We start from the raw sequence: 22,371 nt of genomic DNA, 5'->3' as shown, positions 1-22,371 counted from the left end.
CAGGTCGTTAATGAGTCTTCCTCCAATCCTGATGTTGCTTTCTTCTTCTCATAGTCCAGCTTCTCGGATTATCTGCTCAGCGTACAGATTGAATAAATATGGTGAGAGGCTACAATACAGGCACACATCTTTCCTGATTTTAAACCATGCAGTATCCCTTGTTTTGTTCTCAGGTCTACCTCTTGGCCTATGTACAGGTTCCTCACGAGCACAATTAAGTGTTCTAGAATTCACATTCTTCACAATGTTATCTATAGTTTGTTATGATTGACAAAGTCAAATGCCTTTGCATAGTCAATAGAACACAGGTAAACATCTTTCTGGTATTCCCTGCTTTCGGCCAAGATCCATCTGACATCAGCAATGATATCCCTCATTCCACATCATCTTCTGAACCCTGCTTGAGTTTCTGGCAGTTCTCTGTCAATGTGTTGCTGCAACTGCTTTTGAATTATCTTCAGTAAAATTTTATGTGTATGATATTAATGACATTGCTCGATAATTTCTGCATTCTGTTGAATCACCTTTCTTTGGAATGGGCACAAATATGGATCTCTTCCAGCTGGTTGGCCAGGCAGCTGTCTTCCAAATTTTTTGGCATAGACGAGTGCTGCATCCATTTGTTGAAACATCTCAATTGGTATTCCATCAATTTCTGGAGCCTTATTTTTTGCCACTGCCTTCAGTGCAGCTTGGACTTCTTCCTTTGATACCACTGGTTCTTGATCATATGCTACCTCCTGAAATGGTTCAACGTCGACCAATTCTTTTTGGTACGATAACTCTGTGTATTCCTTCCGTCTTCTTCCGATGCTTCCTGCATCTTCAGTATTTTCCTCGTAGAATCTTTCAGTATTGCAGCTCGAGGCTTGATTTTTTTCTTCAGTTCTTTCAGCTTGAGAAATGCCGAACAAGTTCTTCCTTTTTGGTTTTCTAACTCCAGGTCTTTGCACATTTCATTATAATACTTTGTCTTCTCAATCTGCCCTTTCAGATTTTCTGTTCAGCTCTTTTACCACATCATTTCTTCCATTCCCTTTAGCTACTGTACTTTCAAGAGCAAGTTTCAAATTCTCTTCTGACATCCATTTTGGTCTTTTCTTTCTTTCCTGTCTTTTTAATGCTGCTTGCTTTCTTCATGTATGATGTCCTTGATGTCATTCTACAACTTGTCTTGTCTTGGGTCGTTAGTGTTAAGCGCATCAAATCTGTTCCTGAGATGGTCTGTAAATTCAGGTGGGATATACTCAAGGTCGTATTTTGACTCTCATGGACTTGTTTTAATTTTCTTCAGCTTCAACTTGAACTTGCATAGTAGCAGTTGATGGTCTGTTCCACAGTTGGCCCCTGGCCTTGATCTGACTGATGATATTGAGCTTCTCTGTTGTCTCTTTCCACTGATATAGTCAATTTGATTCCTGTGTATTCCATCTGGTGAGGTCCACGTGCATAATTGCCATTTATGTTGTTGAAAAAAGATATTTGCAATGAAGAAGCTGTTGGTCTTGCAAAATTCTATCATGTGATCTCCAGCGTTGTTTCAGTCACCAAGGCTATATTTTCCAACTACCGATCCTTCTTTGTTTCCAACTTTCGCATTCCAATCACCAGTAATTATCAATGCATCTTGATTTCATGTTTAATCAATTTCAGACTGCAGAAGTTGGTAAAAATCTTTTTTTTTTTTTTCGCCCTGACCCGCACCCGTTGTACTTCAGGATAGATCTTGAAATATTCTTTTTGATGATGAATGCAACGCCATTTCTTTTCAATTTGTCATTCCTGGCACAGTAGACCATATTATTGTCCAATTCAAAATGACCAATACCAGTCCATTTCAGCTCAGTAATGTGTAGGATATCAATCTTTATAGGTTCCATTTCACTTTTGATGATTTGCAATTTTCCTAGATTCATGCTTCGTACATTCCATGTTCCAATTATTAATGGTTGTTTGCAGCTGTTTCTTCTCATTTTAAGTCATGCCATGTCAACAAATGATGGTCCCAAAAGCTTGACTCCATCAGTGTCATTAAGGTCAACTCTACTTTGAGGAGGCATCTCTTCCCCAGTCATATTTTGAGTGCCTTCCAACCTAAGGGTCTTATCTTCTGGCACAGTATCAGATAATTTCCACTGCTATTCATAAGGTTTTCACTGGCCAGTTTTTTTCAGACATAGGCAGCCAGCTCCTTCTTCCTAGTCTGTCTTAGTCTGGAAGCTCTGTTTAAATGGTACGGTACTTGAAAAACTCTAGAGCAGTATTTGCTTTGTAGTTAGGTTTCAATGAAACCGGTTGCTGTGGAGTTGCATCCAACTCATGGTGACCTCAAGTGTTTCAGAGTAGAACTGTGCTCCATAGGGTTTTCAATGGTTGATTTTTCAGAAGTAGATCACCAGGCCTTTATTCTGAGGTTCCCTGGGGGGACTTGAAACTCCAACCTTTCGGTTTGGCAGCGGAGCACAATAACTTTTGCACTACCTGGGGACTCCTAGGTTCCAATAAGTGGTAGCTATTGTGATTGTTAGGGGGCTGCTTTTTCTCCTGTCATCAACATTGGAAGCACTTCTATAAATACAAATTATGCTGAAACATTTGAATCGGGTCTTTGAAGTAAAATTTTCAAAATAGATATAAATAATTACAAATAAATATTATAAATATATAATCTTTTTCTTAATGGTATGCTGAAGCTGAATTGAGTAACAATGTAGTTGGTTAAGACTAAATCCACCTAAATTTTTATTATGTCTCATTTTCTCTTTATGTAGTGATTTAAAGGGAGTAATAGTCACTCTGAGTGATGATGGTCACTTGCAATGTTCATACCTGGGGACAGACCCTTCTCTGTTCCAAGCTCCAAAAGTTGAATCTAGAGAACTTAACTATGATGAACTTGATATAGAATTGAAGGAACTTCAGAAAATCATTAGAGATGTTAACAAAACACAAGGTATGTCATTTGCAGCTTTTTATTATTTGATTTTTATCAGTATTTGTTGCAAAATTCACATTATCTTTTTGTATATGAATGATGTTTTGTACATAGTTAAGTTTCTTCTTAGACTTAATAAAATCACACCTGTAAAAACAATGTTGATCATTAGCACATAAGGCCTTTGTGCTTAATTTGTGTGAAATAAAAATATGTCGTATTTAAGATAATGCTTTTGTAAATGTGTTTTAGAGTTAGCACTACCTTGTATTTTTCTTTAAACGTTGAAAAAAGGAACAAGTACTCCTTTTGGTAGTGGGTTTAGGTCTTGAGAAGAGCATTAACTCTTAGAGTGATAATTTATTAATGTCTAATACCCTTCTGAAATTTTTAGTGACTTCTTTCAAAAAGATACCAAAGCAGTACATGGGTTACCATTTGTTACTAAAAATATAGTCATTTACAGCTCACTGATATAATTTATGTTTGTAGTTAATTAGCCATCCAAATGGAGTGTAGCCTGCCGTGTTCTGATTTCTAGTGACTCAGAGACTGATGATATTTTCAGTTCCTGGGGTTTGAATAACTCAATATTATCTTACTTTGGGATTCACAAGGGTGTAATTTTATTGTAAATTAAAAGGAGAAACAAAACACCAACCCTGGAGTTTGAGTTGGACGTGTGAAAAGCATTACTTTAAGTTCTCTTTTCAGGGTCAGGTAAAAGTATTTTTTTAATGAGAAAAAATATGGACTATTTTCACATAAAAGAAATGTAAAACAAGTAGGAATAATAAAAGAAGCACAGCATCAAAGGCAACCAAAGCAGCATAGCCAATCTGAATCCTGATCCAGTCACTTTTACGAGATTTTTGTATTTTTTTGAGTCTGTTGCCAAGATTATATTCTTCTGATCCTGAGAAATTTAGATAATATATTTTAAAATTATGAATATTAAAATAAAATTATTATACTTTGACTTCACACTTTCTTTTAGGAAGTTTTGAAAGTAAACTAGTGAACTTAGGTCTCTTAAGGATTTTCAATTACTTAAAAATCTTTTTGATGTCATCACCCCCATGTCAAATAGAGAATGGTTAAAATTTGATGTGTCCCATTGCAATATACAGATTTTCCCCGTTTTTGCTACTACTATTTGTGGGATTAATAAAATTAAAAATCTCGTTTTGTCTCCTAAAAATATAATTGAGGAAGGGTGACGTATATATGTGAAACCTGACATTTACGGAGTTCATTAAATAGTTATTGTGGCTTTTCACTCCAGATTTTGTGTTTTGAGATTTTTCCCTTTCCATAAACAATGTGCTAATGATATTTTGATTAATACCTAATTGTGTATAAAGTTTCTCAGAAAATCACTTACAGCTAAAGGTAGTTTCTTGGTAGCCATAGTGATGTCCTTGGGTGAGAAGGTTAAGGCTGTTTTACTTGTCATTTTCTTGATCCTTATGTGTGTCTTGAAATAACTGCTAATTAAGCTAGGGATGTACCCACAGACTTGGGTACAGAGTTCATTATTTACATAACCTCAAATTTCAGTTAATATTTGAAGTTCACTGCCCGTTTCATACCACTGTCATTTGGTTTTATTCCTGAAAAAGAAACAAAGAGAAACTTTTGAAAAAGGGAGGCTTTTAAAATACTTTATTTCCCAATATGGAAAAAAATTTGGTATTCTGTACCCAAATAAAACTGTATACATTTTTAAAATTAGAATACCTGTAATTATATAAAAGCACCACATTATTTCGTTACAACAGATTAAGAGTGTTAAAAGTCTGAACTTTTTGATGACCTTATTATTCATTTCAATGGCACTTATTTTAGTACAGTGTCTTTAACTTGCAAGAATAGTTCACAGTCTTGTGGCTTATGTTCAGTACTTAAAGTTTTTTTTCAAAGCAAGAGTCTCAGCAAAATTTAAAGCCAATTTAAAGAGTATATTTTGTTGTACACATGGTGTATATTATCTACTGTAATAAAAGTTTTTTTGAAGCTGATTTTTATTTGTTTAAGTTATATGAGGAATGCATGCTAAGCATGAAATTATAGTAATAATTTCTATATGGTTCATGGATTCTGAAGCTTTTCATATTCAGCTCATTAGTGTGAATCCTGCCTAGCAGTTTGGTTACCAGTAGTCAACAACATGTGCTAGCAGGCACTCAAAGATGGAGTTTCCTTATGATTTAGACAGTTGGTCATGTTCTCTACTTGGGTGGGGTATGAAGGAATGGATGCCATGATGAGATAGACTCCAGCACAGTTGTGTCATCTAGAAGAAAGAGAGCAGTAAGATCTGGGACCTATAAATAAAATCTGCATCCTATTGGGAATAATGTCTGGAATAACTAAGTTGCCTCTAACCTTTGAGTATTAGAAACATTTGTACTTGTTGACCTTGTTGGAAAATATATCATTTAGGATTATGTCTGGCCACATATAACAGGATATCCAAATAAGGTAGTTTAAACCAACCCAAAAAATTGAACTCGTTACCGTCAAGTAGATTCTGACTCATAGCAACCCCATAGGACAGAGTAGGATTGCCCCATAGAGTTTCCAAGGAGCAGCTGGTAGATTTGAACTGCTGACCTTTTGGTTAGCAGCTGAGCTGTTAAACACTATGCCACCAGGGCTCCAGCTTAAACAAGGTAGAGGTTAATTTCTTTCTCATATAAAGAAGTCCAAAGGTGGGCAGTCTAGGGTTGATTTGGCAGCTGTGCAGTCACCAGGGACTCAGATTCCTTCTTCCTTCTTCCTTAGTAGTTCAGTTCAATTCTTCCTTAGGGTCATCTGTTGGTCAAGATAGCTTCTGGCTTTCCAGTCATCACATTGACAGCTGAGTCGGCCTCATTAATGAGCTACTCCCTGAACAACTTCCACTCACATCTCACTGGCCACTCCAAGCTGCAAAAGAGACTAGGAAATTATATGTTATAGCTAAGCATTTTGTTGCTCATTATAAAATGGGGGTTCTTTCAGTAAAGGAGAATTGAAGAATGGTTATTGGGAGAGCAGTGAGCAACCTTTTATGTTCTCACTAACTGAATAATGGAAATTCCCATTCCAAATCTTGCATTATTGGTGGGAATGTTGTTGTTGTTAGGTACTGTCGAGTCGGTTCCGACTCATAGCAACTCATAGTTCGCTAAGAGAATGAAACAGTGCCTGGTCCTGCGCCATCCTCACAGTCTTTGCTGTGCTTGAGCCCACTGCTGTAGCAACTGTGTCAATCTATCTCGTTGAGGGTCTTCCTCCTTTTTGCTTACCCTCCATTTTACCAAGCATGATGTCTTTCTCCAGGGACTGGTTCCTCCTGGTAACATGTCCAAAGCACATGAGACAAAGTCTCGCCATCCTTGTTTTCAAGGACAGTTCTGGCTGTACTTCTTCCAAGACAGATTTGTTCATTCTTTTGGCAGTCCAATATTCAATATTCTTCGCCAACACCGTAATTCAAAGGTGTCAATTCTTTTTCGGTGTTTCTTATTCATTGTCCAGCTTTTGCATGCATATGAGACAGTTGAAAATATCATGGCTTGAGTCAGGCGCACCTTAGTCCTCACCTTGGTCCTGATGGCAACTGTGGGTGACCCTTCTTTTTGTGAGGCAGCTAATTCATGTGGCGTCATCCAAGTGCTTTCCATATTTTTAGTTAGCAATCCTCATCATGTGGGGGAATCTTTCCTCTCACAGTCACAGGATGACTTCAGCAGTTCCTGGCATTATGTGCAGATATGCTGATTTCCAGGAAGAGAAATATCTCTTGAGTCTCCCTTTTTATTAGGGAGGGATAGTTTTCCGAGAAGCATATGCCACCACCCCCTACTCCCAACTTTCCTTAAATACCATTTGCCAGCATTTAGTCACATGCTCATGCCTAAAACAGTAAAGGGTCTAGAGAATGGAATCACCATGATTGGATTTGAGCAATTGGGATTCTCCCCTGGGGCCTTGCAGAGGTAACTTTCCCTGAGATGGAGGTGAATATCTCAACAGAATTAGGGCTCTGCCAAAAAAGGAGGAGGAGGGAAGAAGGACTGTTGAGTAGGCAGCCAATAGTGTCATATACACACACATATGTGTATAAATATTATTTGTTTCTTTTTTCTTTAGGATCTCTGTCACTTGTTCAAAATATCTCATTATGTGCATAAACATTTTTAAAATTGTGAAAATAACATGTATGTGATAAAAATAATTCAAGCAGTACTAAAAGGGTAAATAATGAAAAACAAATTTCCTTTCAACTCCAAGTCTTAGTGCTATCCCTTAAAGGTTATTCCTATCAAGTATTTTTGTGTAGTCTTCTATGTGTTTATGAATTTTTCACATTTTAAAATTTTTTACATGAATATGTACCTATTGTTCTACATCTCACTTTTAAAAAAATGGGCATGTCTTGGAGTTCTTTTCCTATCAATGGTATAAAGATTGACAGCACTTTTATTTATAATTTTGGACCATTGCATAGTACAAATATACCATGATTTGTTTAACCATTTCCCTATTAGGAGATATATAGCCATTTAGGTTGTTTTCAGTTTATTTTTTTAAATTTAAAGAAAAACAACTACCAACAGTGTTGCAGTGAACCTCCTTGGACATGTCCGTGAATATTAGATAAATTTTTGGGAGTAGAATTGTTAGGTCACAGGATAATATGTACTTTTTACATTTTGATAAAAAAACCAAAATCAAACCCATTGCTGTTAAGTCAGTTCTGACTCATAATGACCCTATAGGACAGAGCGGAACTGTCCCATAGAGTTTCCAGAGAGCTGCTGGTGGATTTGAACTGCTGACCTTTTTTTTTAGCCGCCGAGCTCTTAAACCACTGCGTCACTGGGGTAGTTATAGCTAAACTACCGTGAAAAGAATTGTACTAATTTGGGCTTCCATCAGTAGTTCAGGAGGGTGCATTATTCCCCACTACTGTTCATTCCCTGGGTCACACCCTAGCAAATATTTTTTAAGACAATTTTCCTTTACAATATGGTTGAGGACAAGAATTAGCATCAAGTTTCTGATTCTGTACTGCGTTAGGTTTTTCAACTCGTGAGTATGTCTGTGGTTTTTTTTTTTTTTTAATTTAAAATATAGTATCAATAAACTTTTAGAAAAAAGCTATATATTGCAGGTTTTACTTCATATTAATTTACATATGTTTTTCTTTTTTTCTTTTTCACTCAGGTGTTTGGCCCATGACTGAGAGAGAAGATGACTTGACAGTTTCTGCCATGGTTTCGCCTAATTTTGATTCAGAGTCTGTAGGTGTATTTGCAGATGTCAAAGGGGTTTATGATAGTAGTAGGCTCTTATTAACTGGGATCACAGTATTATTTTAAATTCTAGACCTCCAAATAGAAATGTTTGGGTGCATAAAATTTTTAGGCTTTGTTACTTACTAGATAAAAACATTTCTAGCCTCTTAGATCTCTTAGGAGATCCTTGGGGAGGATTTCTGTTTATGAGTGGGCCAGAAAAAGGGGAGGAGGAGCAGGAGCAGAAGAGATGCTTGCCTTGTTCTGATTCTATTTTGTGCTAACATCTTTTTTTTTTTTTTTAAAAAAAAAAAAAACTTTCTTAATTCCAGAGTATTGAGTTAATCCTAATCCAGATGACCCCACAGCATTTTTTAAAAAGATTCATTGACATCATACTTATGAATGACCTAGCTCAGGGATTGATAAATTAGTCCTTAATACATTATGGGATAGTGGGTGAGTAGTTTAAGAGTGGATAGTTGATCCAGGAACTATTTTTTCCACCCACTTTGTGTGACCCAGGGCAAGTTACTTAAATTTCTTAGTCTCAATGTCCTCTTCTGTAAAGTGGAAGTAATAAAAGAATCTACTCTATTGAATTGTTATGAAAATTAATAATCATCATACATTTTACTTCTTCTAACATTATTATCATTATCATGACCACCTACATCCCACTACTTGCATTGTTCACTGCCATATCCTTAGTGCCTGTCCACATAGTGGGCACTCAGTATATATTTATTCTATGAATGAATGAATAAACTGAGAAACAAGAGGAATGAAAAGATGACTGTTCTTGGTTATATTACTCCATTTCCTTGTTTATTTTTCTTTGACTACATTTGGCTATGGTTGGTTATATCTCATTGCTTACAATTTGGGCAAAATCTATTGTTTATCTGTGTCTCCACCAAAAGTTGATCAGTTTAGGCAAGGGATTGAATTCACTGGTTTTGCTGTATTTGGTGTTTATATCATAAAATTCTGCTTGGGACATGACCTCAATATTTGGGCATCAGAGCATACTATAATAAGTGGTTGTCATGAGTTTTTTTAGAGATTAATCTTAGTATAAACAGCCGGCCTGAGTTGTGATAAAAATCACGTTACCATTGCCATAGCATGGTAAATTGGGTACACTTAAAAAAAAAAAAAAAGGGACTATATATGAAAGAAACATTCACCCAGCTGAGTCACATAGTAGAAGCACTGTTTTAAACATTGGCCATTCAGCACACACCATTTCTCACTCTACCTGAAGGGTGTAGTCTGAGTGGAACATTTCTGCTTAGTTAGCTGACAAATGTACACACATTTTCTTGCCTTGGAAATGATTTTTTTTTTCCTTTGGGAAACTTGTATAGTTTATTCTAGGTTCTCTTAATCATAGGCTATTTGGAATGAGGAATTCCCTTTCTGTTTTTTAGAAACTTTTGGTCTTTGTAGGAAAGGACGTTATGTAGTAGCATTATATTGTAATATATATTTGGTAACCTGGAGTGCTATTTCCTCTCAACTAGGTGTCTCTTTCCAGCCTCATTTTCCATGTTTTGCTATTTTTCTTTCTTAAGAGATTTCTTGAGAGTATCATATTCATCCCACTGGAGAACATTAGCACAATGATTTATGTGTCTAAGGTGCCATAGTATCTTCTTCTGACCATTTTTCTCTGGCTATAATTTTATGTTCCCAAAGAACTTCTGTTCTTGAAGTATCTAGGTGTTTAGGCATGGGTTGAGAAGAGCAGAAAACAGGAAATGTTGGTTTCTCTTCTAAATCTGTGGATGGCTAAGTGTAAACCATTTCTTGGATTTTAAGTAATACTAGAGCAGAAAGTCTGGCTTAATATTAATTTTGAATCATTATTATGAAAGCACACATCTCAAAAAGTAATGTAATTTGTATTAGAATGGAGTCTTTTATAGAGGAGACAAGCATTGCTATCCTATCTCCCTCATTGAGACACTGGATCAGAGTTCAAATACTGTTTCCTGTGGAGCCATAAATAAAATATGAACTGCCCGTCTCTTAATTCTGGTGATGTCCTTTACATCATAGTGATCCTTATTGCTTGTAAGTGGCTAGGTTTTTCTTGAGTAAGAAAAATTCCAAATAGATTAAAGCCCAAAGGACCTGATTATTAGTTTGATAGGGACTTTATGGGAATTCATGTCGGTATTATCAGAAAATATGTTACTCCTTGGTCTTATTCTATTCTAGAGTAAGCATATCCCCCCTTCAGTCTACCACTCTAAAAAACATTAAAAGCTATAAAGAAATAGTTTGTTTTATTATATTATACTGTGAGTTCTTTAAGAGGAAGGACCATGTCTTATTCTTCTTGGTAACCCAAGCTGATTCTTGAAGGATGCTTATTGAATTAGTGTATGATATACAGTAGTAAAAAACAAAAAAAACTTCTGTTTTAAACTTACTTTCTGTGGAAGGGCACTCAATCTCTATATCATTACATGTCATTAATCAGAATAAAACATACCTTTGGAAAGTTAAAAATACAAGCGTCTGAAAGAATGGCATTATCTTTATCTGCGAAATACAAGGAGGCCTTCTTCCATGCAATATAAAGAACAAGTTAATAGAAATAATTAGGTTCAACACTTAAGTAAATTTGGAAATAGAGTGGTTTGATAAAATATGTGACCTTTGGTTTCCTATTTATGGGGTGGCTGTTTTAAATATTAGCTCATGACTTTCCAGATGAAGGTATCCAAAAAGTCACATTGACTCTTCTAGTCTGTCATCACAGTGATAAATTCTTCATAGTTAGTTTCCTGTTTTTTTGGTGGAAAGTAGAATTGTACCCATTGTGTTTACTCATTGATGTGTAATATTGAAATCACCCTTTCCTACCCTCCTTTTTCGATTCTGTGTTTACAGCAAGCCACTGATGTTGAAGTGGGAACTGACCTTGTCCCTTCAGTCACAGTGAAGGTATTGTACCATGGTTTTAGACTGTAGTGTGCAAACACTAATATATATTTTCTGTCACTGTTGTCACACTCTAAGTAGCTTATGGAAATGCAAAATAAACACTTGAAAAGTCTGTGTTTTACTCAGCCTTGGATAGTGAGTAGATAACCTTCTTTGTTACCTATATATCTAAAACTGATAATTGCATTTATAGCAATATGTATATAATATAAGCATTTATTATAACTTATTCTTACCATTATTTAAATGCTCAGTATGATCCAGAGTCTTTTTTTCTAGAAATATAATTAATATTTTAAATCTACTAAAGGAATTGTGTCATTACCATTCATAATAGACCAACCAGTTGATTACAGCATCATAAACAGAACTCTCTGAAATGACATTGAAGATCATATGAATGATAATAGTACATTCTTCTATGTATGATTATGTATTTGTTTGAAAAGAACTCCCAGTCTTCTATCCACCATAATATTAGCTTTAAATGGATGTATTTATAGCAAGAAAATATTAAATGAAGAAGCCACAAAGTAGAGTAGTGACAAATTGATAGCTCTGGAATAATAGAATATGAAGGATGTGGTTTTGGTTAAGATTTTTAGTCCTGTCATTGTAGAATTTTAGAACTAGAAGTCAAATGTAGAACCCTCTTAAGGCATTTAGATTAAAGTGTGGTAATCAGTCAGTACATTATTAAGCTGAAAATATTTATCACTGCCCAGACCTTGGAAGCCAGGGAAAGTTGTGGATTTTGGCGATTCACTTAGTCAAAACTTGGACAGGACTTTATATTTTCTTAGATTATGGGTTGCTGTCCTTGGAGGAGCTTGACAGGGAACCAGACTTTACCAATTGTGTTCACTTACACTGGATCCAGCGGGTGGCCCAAGTGTGGAGATCTTTGGTAGAAGTTGAAGGGAGCCCAATCTTATAACAGTTTCCTAAGCTAATTTTTTTGGATTCTTGCCACTGGAAACAAGGGTGGTCTTTCCCCAGCCCCCCTTCCCCTATCCAATCAAAGCCTCTATCTCATTAATACTTCTGAGTCTGGAAAAGCATTAGTGGCAAGAAATCAAACACTAGGTTGGGGTGGGGGGGAACTGCTGAGTTCCAGGAATGATCTATAGACTTTGGTGTGGGGAAACTTCTTTTATACCTATCTAATGATATTGTTCAGACACATACACATAACAATTCAGAAGTACACTGTAAATTGCAAAATCTTGTACCTAAACCAGATAACATTGTCATGCTAATGTTTTCCCTAACCATAAATTATTGCTATAAAAACACACGCCTTTCTTTCCCTCTCATGCAGTTCTTAGACTTCCATGTGAAATAGCCACCTTAAAAGGATGGCATGACACTCCTGGAAAATTCTCCTTACTTAGTTAAACTAATTATGTTTGAGAATGACTGAGTCACATCTCTATTTCTCGTTGCCATTTTAATGCCCAAGAAAGTATGCAACACACAAGAGTTGCACAAAATCGGCTGGACTTACACAGCAGACACAATGACTTCCTGATTCTGTCTGACAGTTTCTATACAAATTTCTGCTATAAATCTCTCCTTATGGCCCTTTATAACAACAGTGGCCAAGATATATAACCATGCAAGTTTTCCATCATAATAAATCCTGTTAATTGAGAAAATTTTTCCATCCGTTCCAAGTGAATGAAGATGTGGCTACCTTGAGTATGTGTGCATGATGCATGACCATCTATTCCAGGCAATGAGGCCGAGTGGTGGTTCATACCTGGCCTTTGGAGTCATGTTTATATATCTAGCATAAAACTTACGATTATATTTCCTAAGGATCGTATTTCATTTTGTTAGAAGCAGAAAATAGCATGGAAAATTCTCAAATTAGTGTTTTATATTTTTCCCTTAATATTCTATAATTATTTTTCTCTTAAAATATGACATTTATGATGTAGCCAAGTCTTTAAGTCTTTTCTTGGCTCAAACACAACTATTCTTTGTTACTGTAGTTATTTTCATTACATACCTCCTTGATTCACATTTTGAAAAGGCCTAGCCCATTGTTGGGGTTTAATAATCTGTGTATGAGAGAGATCTTGATCATGCAGCTAAACCAAACGCAAACCCTTCTTACTTGTAACAATGTCAAATTGTGTGATCGTTGTCTAAATAGATATCACTATGCCAGGCAGAGTCAGAATGTCTGTTGTTTGACAAACAGCTTATTACTACTTTAAGGCTTTTTCATTTTCACTTTTAAAACTAAGCCCTCATGAGATGGGCCTGGTCATGGTTTTCAACTCCGAGCACGTACTGGATCTATGGTCTTGGACATGTTATTTAACTTTTCTGAACCTCTGTTTCCTAAACTGTAAAATGGGGATGCTTTTTCCAGTCGCAGGGTTATTTTGAGACTTAACCATAGTAGGTTAAGTGCATGGGCGCTGGATTCCTCCAGACCACATTTAAATTGTGGTTCTTCTGCTTATAATTAGAGCAGCCTTGGGCAAATGACTTAGCCTCTCTGAGCCCCAGTTTCCACTCTGTAAAATAGTGTATAATGGCAGTACCTGTTTTATACCGTTTTGAAGATTAAATGAAAATGCACACAAATCATTTATTACCATGGTTCCACATACATAAAAAACCTCTAATGGTTGTTATCATTAATATAATTAATTTTATTTTAAAATATATATGCCTACTAGCATCATATTATCATTAGTATCAAAATACTTAAATTATGTCGTGTTTACTTAGCGGGCTAGCTATCTAAAAGGAAATTGTCTGTGGAACTTTCATAGTTTTTTCTTCCAATAAGTATCATCATGGTTTTATTAAAAAGGTAATAAGTATGTCACTTATAATGGTCAGACATCATTGAGGAAGCTTTGTTTGTTGCCATACCCATTTCCCATGTATTCTCAGTGTTTACAAAGTGAAAATTGAGGCTTTATTGTTCACTTGCTGTGGTTATCTTATTTATTTGCATAAATAGTGTCTTAAAAAATTTTACTTTGCAAGTGAAAAATTTTATGTTTATTTTTAAATTGCACAGAATACCCACATATCTAAAATTAATATAAGACATTTACTCAATCTAATTCTGTATATAATTAAGGAAAGATGCATGCCTTTTGCATACGAAAAAATTCAAAACCACTCTTCTTAAAACTAAGTATCCCTTACAAGGGCAAATATTATGTCAGTTAATAATGAAATGTATCTGTCTAATACAGTAGAGTCTGATAAACTACACTGAGCTATTCCATAGCAAGGCACCATATAGAAGAGTAGTTCTTAGCTCCTACATAGGAAATCACTTGAGGGGCTATTAAAAAATATCAATGCCCACGTCTATCACAGAGAGTCAGACTTGATTGCTCTAGCAACCCTTTGTAGGTGGGAGATTGTGGTAAGTCTTCACCAACCACGTGGGATGAAGTCATCCAAAAGAGACCATTCACAGACCTGAAAGTGTAGGAGACCAAATCTAAAGGGAGAACTTGCCCCATGGAAGTTGGGTCTTTAAGCTTTTTCTTTGATAACCTGAAAATGGCACCCCTTTGCACTGTGACCCGGTAAAGATACCTTGGGCCTGTTGTTTTCTACTGACACTCTTCCTCAGGAGGAAGTAAGAGGAGTCCTGGCCTTCTCTACTCAAACCCACCTGATCTCCCAGGCAACTGTTACCCCAGAGTTCTTAGCTATTGATTCTAATTGGGTTGGGAGGGCTTTCTTAGTGTTATCAAGAAAGAGCACCAGTTTGGAAATGTAACCGGCTTGGCAATGCAGCAGTCAGTATTGACATTCTTTGATGTTTTCTAGAATTATCAGTATTGTATGTTTTCGTGTTAAACCATGGAAGAAAATGCACTGCTTTGATATTTATCCAGACTACTATACATCCACCTAGATACATCATTGGTAAATAAATCTTTAGAAAGTAATTAACTTGTACAAAAGGAAATATACTGATACTGGAAATCATTAATAATTCATTATAATGCTTTAACTATAGGTGAGAAAAAGAATTAATATATATATATAAAATCTTTCATGATGTGGTTATTCAACAGCCATGAGGACAGATAGCAAACATTTTGCTTTTGATAGAACAGCTTTAATTCAGATACTATCAATACAGTTCACTCATTCAAAGTATGCAATTTAATGCTTTTTAGTATAGTCACGGGGTTGTACAACCATCACTGCAATCTAATTTTAGAACATTTTTGTACCCCCCAAAAGAAACCCCATGCTGTCACTTCCCATTCTGTTCCCAACACTCCCCCTTTTTAGGCCTAAGCAACCACTAATCTACTTTCTGTCTCTATAGATTTGCCTATTCTGAACATTTTCCACAAATGGAATCATACATTATTTGGTCTTTTATCACTGCCTTTTTCACTTCATATAGTGTTTTCAAGGTTCATTCATGTTGTAGCCTATATTAATACATCATTTCTTTCATTTCTGTATAATGTACCATTGTAGGTATATAATACATTTTATTTATCCATTCATCAGTTGATGGACATTTGAGTTGTTTCTACTTTTTGGCTATTATGAATGATGCTGCTATGAACATTTGTTTATAAATTTTTGTGTAGACATATGTTTTTGTTTCTCTTGGGTATATACCTAGGAGTCGAATTGCAGGGTCATGTGGTAAATTTATGTTTAACTTTTTAAGAAACTGACAAACTATTTTCTTCAGTGGCTGTACCATTTTAAATTCCTACCGGCCATCATGAGGCATCTAGTTTCTCCATGTCCTCACCAATACTTGTTATTGCCTGTCCTTTGGATTATAGCTATCATAGTGATGTCCAATGGTATCTCACTGTGGTTTTAGTTTACATTTCCCTAATGACCGATGGGAGCCCTGGTGGCACAGTGCTTAAGAGCTCGGCTGTTAACTAAAAGGTTAGCAGTTCAAATCTAACCAGCCCCTCCCTAGAAACCCTATGGGGCAGTTCTGCTCTGTCCTATAGGGCCATTATGAGTTGAAATTGACTCGACGGCAACAGGTTTTATTGACTAATGAATGATGTTGAGCATCTTTTCAAATGCTTGTTAGCCATTTGTATATCTTCTTTGGAGAAATGTTTATTCAGCTTCTTAGCCCATTTTTAACTGGGTAGAACATTTTAGTCTACTACTTATGTTACATATTTTGTGGCTACTCATTTTGCCACAGGTGATTTCTTCCTAATTATATGTCAGTGATCTTTTAAGTAGTTGTGATATTCTACCCACTTGGATAAGATGTCCTTTTCTATTAATTACAATTTCTGTTTCCTTAGGTCACACTGCAGAGTCGATTGGCATCACAAAAAGCCAAATTATCAGTTTATGTGCAACCACCATTAGTATTGACCTGCGATCAGTTTACCTTTGAATTTATGGGTAAGGCCTTTGTTTTAGCTTAAAGTTTACCATGGTGTGAGCCTTCTTTTTTTTTTTTTAATGTCTATGTTTCCTGTCTGAATAATAAGACTGGGAGTTTCCCAAAATCAGTGGTTGTGTTATGTTTTGCTTGTATTTTCTTCAGGCATCAAGCAGGAGCATTCAAACAGTAGCTGTTGAGTTGAGTTAGTTTTTTAGGATTATAGATTTCCAAGTGCTTTTCTTAACTAGTTGGATCTGTAATTAATACAATATTATAATTTGAAAGGCTTTCTTTTTTTGTTTGTCTCTAGTGACCTATTCAGTGGATCAGTAAGGGTTTGAGGAAAGAATATTGGCTTTGGAGTCTGGACTGAATTTGAATCCTGGCTCTGAGGCTCACACGATATGTAACCTTGAACAAATTACTTAGTAATTACTCAGTATTTACTTGGGGACTCAGTTTTTTTTAATATGCCAAAAGGGGATAATAATATCTGTCTAAAATAGCTCTGAGTCGGAATCGACTCGATGGCAAAGGGTTTAGTTTTTGGTTTTTAGGTAAAAACAAAAAGAACCATAAAATTAGACTCAACTAAGTTGATATTTGCAATAATCAAATCTCAAATGAACTAAAAATAACCTTTATATCTAAAAAAGAGTTTCTTTAAGAAAAACAGACCAAATTTTAGATCTGCTTTAATATCCGTTCTTAAATAGTTTAACATTGAAGATTCCAAAGAGTTTTAAAACAATGTCTCAAACTTTGAATGCTATTTTGAGAACTCAGATAATGTATCTATGTAAGATATCTGTGATAATGCCTAAAATACTAGACACTTCATAAATGGCAACTTAGTAAGATTTATTTCTTTAGACTCCCTCGCCCCTACCACTTACATCCAAGTTATCATCAAGTCCTGTTAAAATGATCTCTGAATTATCTTTCCAGTCTTTTTCTATTTTGTTTACTGCTGCTGTTCAGTTGAGACTTCTCTTATTTATGAAGTTAAGAACTTCCCTCTCTTTTCGCCTCCTTAGCTGAGTATCTTGCATTTTATTCAAGTTCATAGACTTTCACAACTACTTAAAAAAATCACTGGCATATATTTAGAAAAAAAATCACCTGAGGAAAAATGAATAGCCACAAAACTTGTAACATAAGTACTAGATTAACGTGTTCTACCCAGTTAAAAATGGCCTAAGGAGTTGAATAAACATTTCTCCAAATGGACACTCAATAAATACTCATTGAATGAGTGAATGGTTGAATGATTGAATGAAGTAACCTTGCAGGTGATTCCCTACCATTGGTTTTTTGCTTTATTTTCTAATTTTTCACAATACTTCCCAGTTTATCTTTCTAAAGCATATTCTGACAATTCATATTTCTGGTTAAAAAGCTCTTATGACCCTCTAATTCAGGTTGGAGACCAAATACCTTAACATAAAAGACCAGTCACAATCTGCTAAATCACTATAGCTAAATCCATTTCCAACCCCCCCTTCCATTTTCCCTTGTAGTCTTTTTTCTAGGCATGATAAAGTAATATTTTTTTTTGCTATTGCCTTTTTCTTTTGTGTACTGTTTGTTCATGCTGCGTGTTCATCTGAGTAAAGAAAATCAGTGTAGTAGAGTATTAGGTATCCTTGTTTTGGAGTCAGTTCCCAGCTCTGGTATTAGCTATGTGACCTTGGACAAGCTTTTAAATCTATTTCCAGTTTCCTCATGTGTAAAGAATGGGGACAATAATAGTATTTACCTCATGGAGGACAATATCTAGCATGCAATGAGTGCTTGATAAATTTTAGCTGTTGTTAATAACAGTTAGTCAAAGTTGTGTAACATGTTACTTTTACATTGCTTATAGCACCAGAGATGACTAGAACAGTAGCCTTTTCTGTTTATCTGAAAGGAAGTTATATACCATCTGAATTGGAAGGAAATGCTGTTGTTTCATATTCCAGACCAACAGGTAAACATACAATTGTTTATGAATTTAAAAGCCTAATCACTCATTTTAAATTATTGGAGATATGAGTTAAATGTTTAAGTGTTTAAGATGGAAAAACATATTGTAAAATATTATTAAAGTTCTTTTCTAGTTTTAAATAAAATTGCATGTCCGCGTTATTGTTGTGTTAAGTAATTAGCTATGACTGTCCAGCTGATTTCCATATATAATGTTTGATTTCGTCTTTGCAGTTAATAGCAAATTTTATGTATTTTTATTCCTACTAGAAGAATGGTATCTAGTCAGATTTAATTTATTTGAACTAAAGAGAAAAGGCTAGTCTGAGTTAGTGAAAAAGAATATGATTACTTTAAAATTAAAGCATTCAAAGTTTGAGACACTGTTTTAGTGACTAGATAAAACTCTTTGGAATCTTCAATGTTAAACTATTTAAGAATGGATATTAAAGCAGATCTAAAATTTGGTCTGTTTTTCTTAAACTCTTTTTTAGATATAAAGGTTATTTTTAGTTCAGTTGAGATTTGATTGTTGCAAATATCAACTTAGTTGAGTCTAATTTTGGTTCTTTTTGTTTCCACCTAAAAACCAAAAACTAAACCCTTTGCCATCGAGTCGATTCCGACACATAGCGACCCTATAGGACACAGTAGAACTGCCCCATAGAGTTTCCAAAGAGCAGCTGGTGGATTTGAACTGCTGATCTTTTGGTTAGCAGCTGAGTTCTTAACCACTGTACCACCAGGGCCCAATGGTTCCATATATAGTGAATTCTTTATGCTAACAGTCTGGCAATCAGTTGATTGGTAGAAAATAAGAATTATTAGTCACTGCTAAAAATTTTTTTTTTAATTGCTGGATTGTATGGTACTTCTATTAAAAGCAAACTCTTTAATGTAGTGATACTTCATAGCATATTTCAGCAAATTTGTATTCATCTTTTTTTCTTAGTTTTTAAATCTTTTAGAATCTTACTTACCTTTTTATTTTCCATTTATGCCTACTTTATTTGGCAGTGTTTTTAATAATTGAAAAAAATGTTCTCTTTGTCTAAGTGAACTTTCTGACCTATGCATTGGCAACTCTGTATGCTCTGAGTTGATTTTATAACTTTTGTACATACTTCGAAAATCTATTTCTTCTGCTTTGTAAGATATTTTGCTTTAAATTAAAAAAAAATAATTTTTAGCTAGAAGTGACCACTTTAACTATTTACCTTTATTTTCAACAATTTGGGTTATATAAATATTTTTATGTTTAAACGGCTTTAATAAAGCTGGCTTCATAAAGAAATACAAAACTATCATAGGGAATTAAGGAATGATGGATGTTTTGGTTGGACATTCCTGAAATGAATATTGATATTTTTAATGTTATTTGCACTTTGAGTTGTGAAGTAAAAGAATGAGAAACATTTGGCTAAAATCTTCAATCATTTATCATTAATTGAGCATTTAATAATCATAGATATTATTATACCTTTTACTCTTGTTATATTACCAATACACAGTTGTAGATAGTGCCAATACCTTAATTTGACTATTTTATCCTTTTTCAAGGAAAACTAATAACATTGATTGAAAATAAATTTCAAATAGAGAAATGGGTAACAGAAAGTGAACAAATGCTTAAAAATATAGTGTTGTAAAATAAGTGTGAATTTATGGTTGCAGATATCATTGTTGGATATTATGCTTTTCTGTAGACAGAATTTAAAAGATTATGAATCATTGCCAAACTAGCAGAGTGTAGGCATTAATTGGTTCAAAGTGAACTCGAAATTAAAGTTAAAAAAAATCTGTAAAGTTAAAGAATACTAAGACAAACAAGAAAAAGCAGGGGAGGGGGTGATGGTGGGCTGGGGAAATGTTATTCCATAGTAGCATCCACGGAAATTACAATATTTTAAACAAGAGTGTCTGGAAATACTAATATTCCAAGATTTGGCATTTCATTCAAGTTTTTTTCTAACAATTTTTAACCAACTCATTTAGTGCTCTCTATGTCATTTACGTATTGAGTCTAATTTGTGCTTAGGCTAGATCAATTGCCTTTTCCTCCTTTTGCTACATTTATACTTGAATAACATGAAGAAGATCTGACAATGGAAGTGCAAATATATTGTTGGATTTCATTTGTTCATGTTACTTTATAGTTGTGATTTGAGTTAACTTGTGTTTGATCTGGTTGCCATTTAAACCATCCATGGGATCTTGAAAATTTTAATTTATATTTTAAAATAGATGTGTTAAATTTGTGTTGTAATTTCACCACAGATAATCTGTTACCTTGCATTCCCTTTCCCTTACCCATTTTGCATCACTTCTGATGGATAGATCGAAATCCTGATGGTAAGTGAAAAGATAATTTAGAAAAAAATGAATCTCAATTCATTCAAAATGAAATTTAGTCAGTAAATTGAATTGGTATTATACTGTGAATGTACTCTTTTCATGTGCCACTTTTTTATCTATAGAAACTTCCTTAGTATATTACAGTGTCTTGATTTGGCTATGAAGAGGATGATAGATATTTCCTCTCTCTAGAGGCTTGTCAGCATTAGTTTGTTCAGGATCATGAGAAAGAATGAAGCTAGGAGTAAGAACAGAATGACTTTTGAAAAAAATTCAAAGGTGTCATTGACAACTTATTTCTGTCATTGATTATTTACCTGTATGCTCTGTTTTCTAATTTTACTTAAAGAATAAGAAAAAGAAAGTTTGTCATTGAATTCTAAATTGTTTTCTACATGCCCCAACAGATGCACCTCTCTCTAATAAAAATGTCACATATATTCACTCTGTGGGCCTAACCCTTGTCTGGTTTAAAATTTGTGAGGGAATGGCATCAAGAGTCTGACCCCTTGAATTTACCTGGCTCAGTGTTAATTGTTACTCATTTTGTTTTCCCTAACCCATTTGTTTATTCCTCTGCTATAATACTTATCATAATATGAATTTCATTAAGTTTGCCCCTTAGGTTCCTCAAGTAGATTTTGAGCTCTTTAAATGAGGGGATTGAATTGTGCAGGCCCAGTTCACTGTCAGGGTACATAGCTTACCAGTTGCCATTGAGTGGATCCCAACTCATGCAGATGTTGCATGTGTCAGAGTAGAACTGTACTCCATAGGGTTTTCAATGGCTGATTTTTCGGAAGTAGGTTGCCAGGCCTTTCTCCCATGGCACCTCTGGGTGAACTTGAACTTCCGACCTTTTGGTTATCAGTCAAGCACATTAATAACCATTTGTACCACCCAGGAACTTGGGTATGTAGCAGGCCCTGTCAAAGTATCTCTTTGATTTTTTTTCCCTTCCTAGACACAGAATAAGGAGCCCTGGTGTACAGTGGTTAAAGCAGTTGGCTGCTAACTGAAAAGTTAGCTGTTCGAACCCATCCAGTGGCTCTGCGGGAGAAAAGACCTGGCAATCTGCTCGCATAAAGATTACAGGCTAGGAAACCTTATGGGGTAGTTCTACTCTATCATGTGGGGTCTGTATGAGTCACAATTGACTTGATGGCAACGGGTTTTTTTTTTTTTTTTTTTTTGTAGACATAGACTGATAGAAAAGCAATTTTTTTTAAACATGGTTTTTTTTTGTTTATTAGCTATTTTACGATAAATTTTAGATATTATACGTTAGTTAATAAAGATTAAATAAATAAAAAGTAAAATGCTTAAAAAAATTATGACAGTGTTTACTCATACAGTTTTTGTGATGTGAGCAACCTGAGTTCATAGCACGTATCATCTTGATTTCTGGGAGGTGAAAATGTACTTATATGGGAAATACTTTAATATAAGTAAGCATTTAACTTAATAACATGAAGTACACTTGT

The 22,371-nt window shown here is 34.9% G+C and overlaps 1 protein-coding gene across 5 annotated transcripts in view; it reads left to right on the top strand.

Moving 5' to 3' along the window:
• BBS9 (Bardet-Biedl syndrome 9) overlaps positions 1 to 22,371 on the top strand; it is a 518,471-nt gene that overhangs the window by 211,290 nt on the left and 284,810 nt on the right. For 3 of the 5 annotated variants that reach the window (XM_023739586.1, XM_004385334.3, XM_023739590.1), the window contains exons 10-15: positions 2,772 to 2,953; positions 8,153 to 8,229; positions 11,128 to 11,181; positions 16,479 to 16,581; positions 18,432 to 18,536; positions 20,870 to 20,884. In XM_023739586.1, coding sequence (XP_023595354.1) covers positions 2,772 to 2,953; positions 8,153 to 8,229; positions 11,128 to 11,181; positions 16,479 to 16,581; positions 18,432 to 18,536; positions 20,870 to 20,884 — 536 coding nt within the window. The remainder of the gene's footprint in view (positions 1 to 2,771; positions 2,954 to 8,152; positions 8,230 to 11,127; positions 11,182 to 16,478; positions 16,582 to 18,431; positions 18,537 to 20,869; positions 20,885 to 22,371) is intronic. The other 2 variants (XM_023739587.1, XM_023739589.1) reach the window with 1 other exon arrangement.

Source organism: Trichechus manatus, unplaced genomic scaffold, assembly GCF_000243295.1.
Source record: "Trichechus manatus latirostris isolate Lorelei unplaced genomic scaffold, TriManLat1.0 scaffold00137, whole genome shotgun sequence".
NCBI lineage: Eukaryota > Metazoa > Chordata > Mammalia > Sirenia > Trichechidae > Trichechus > Trichechus manatus.
This window is presented reverse-complemented; position numbering and strand designations above follow the sequence as displayed.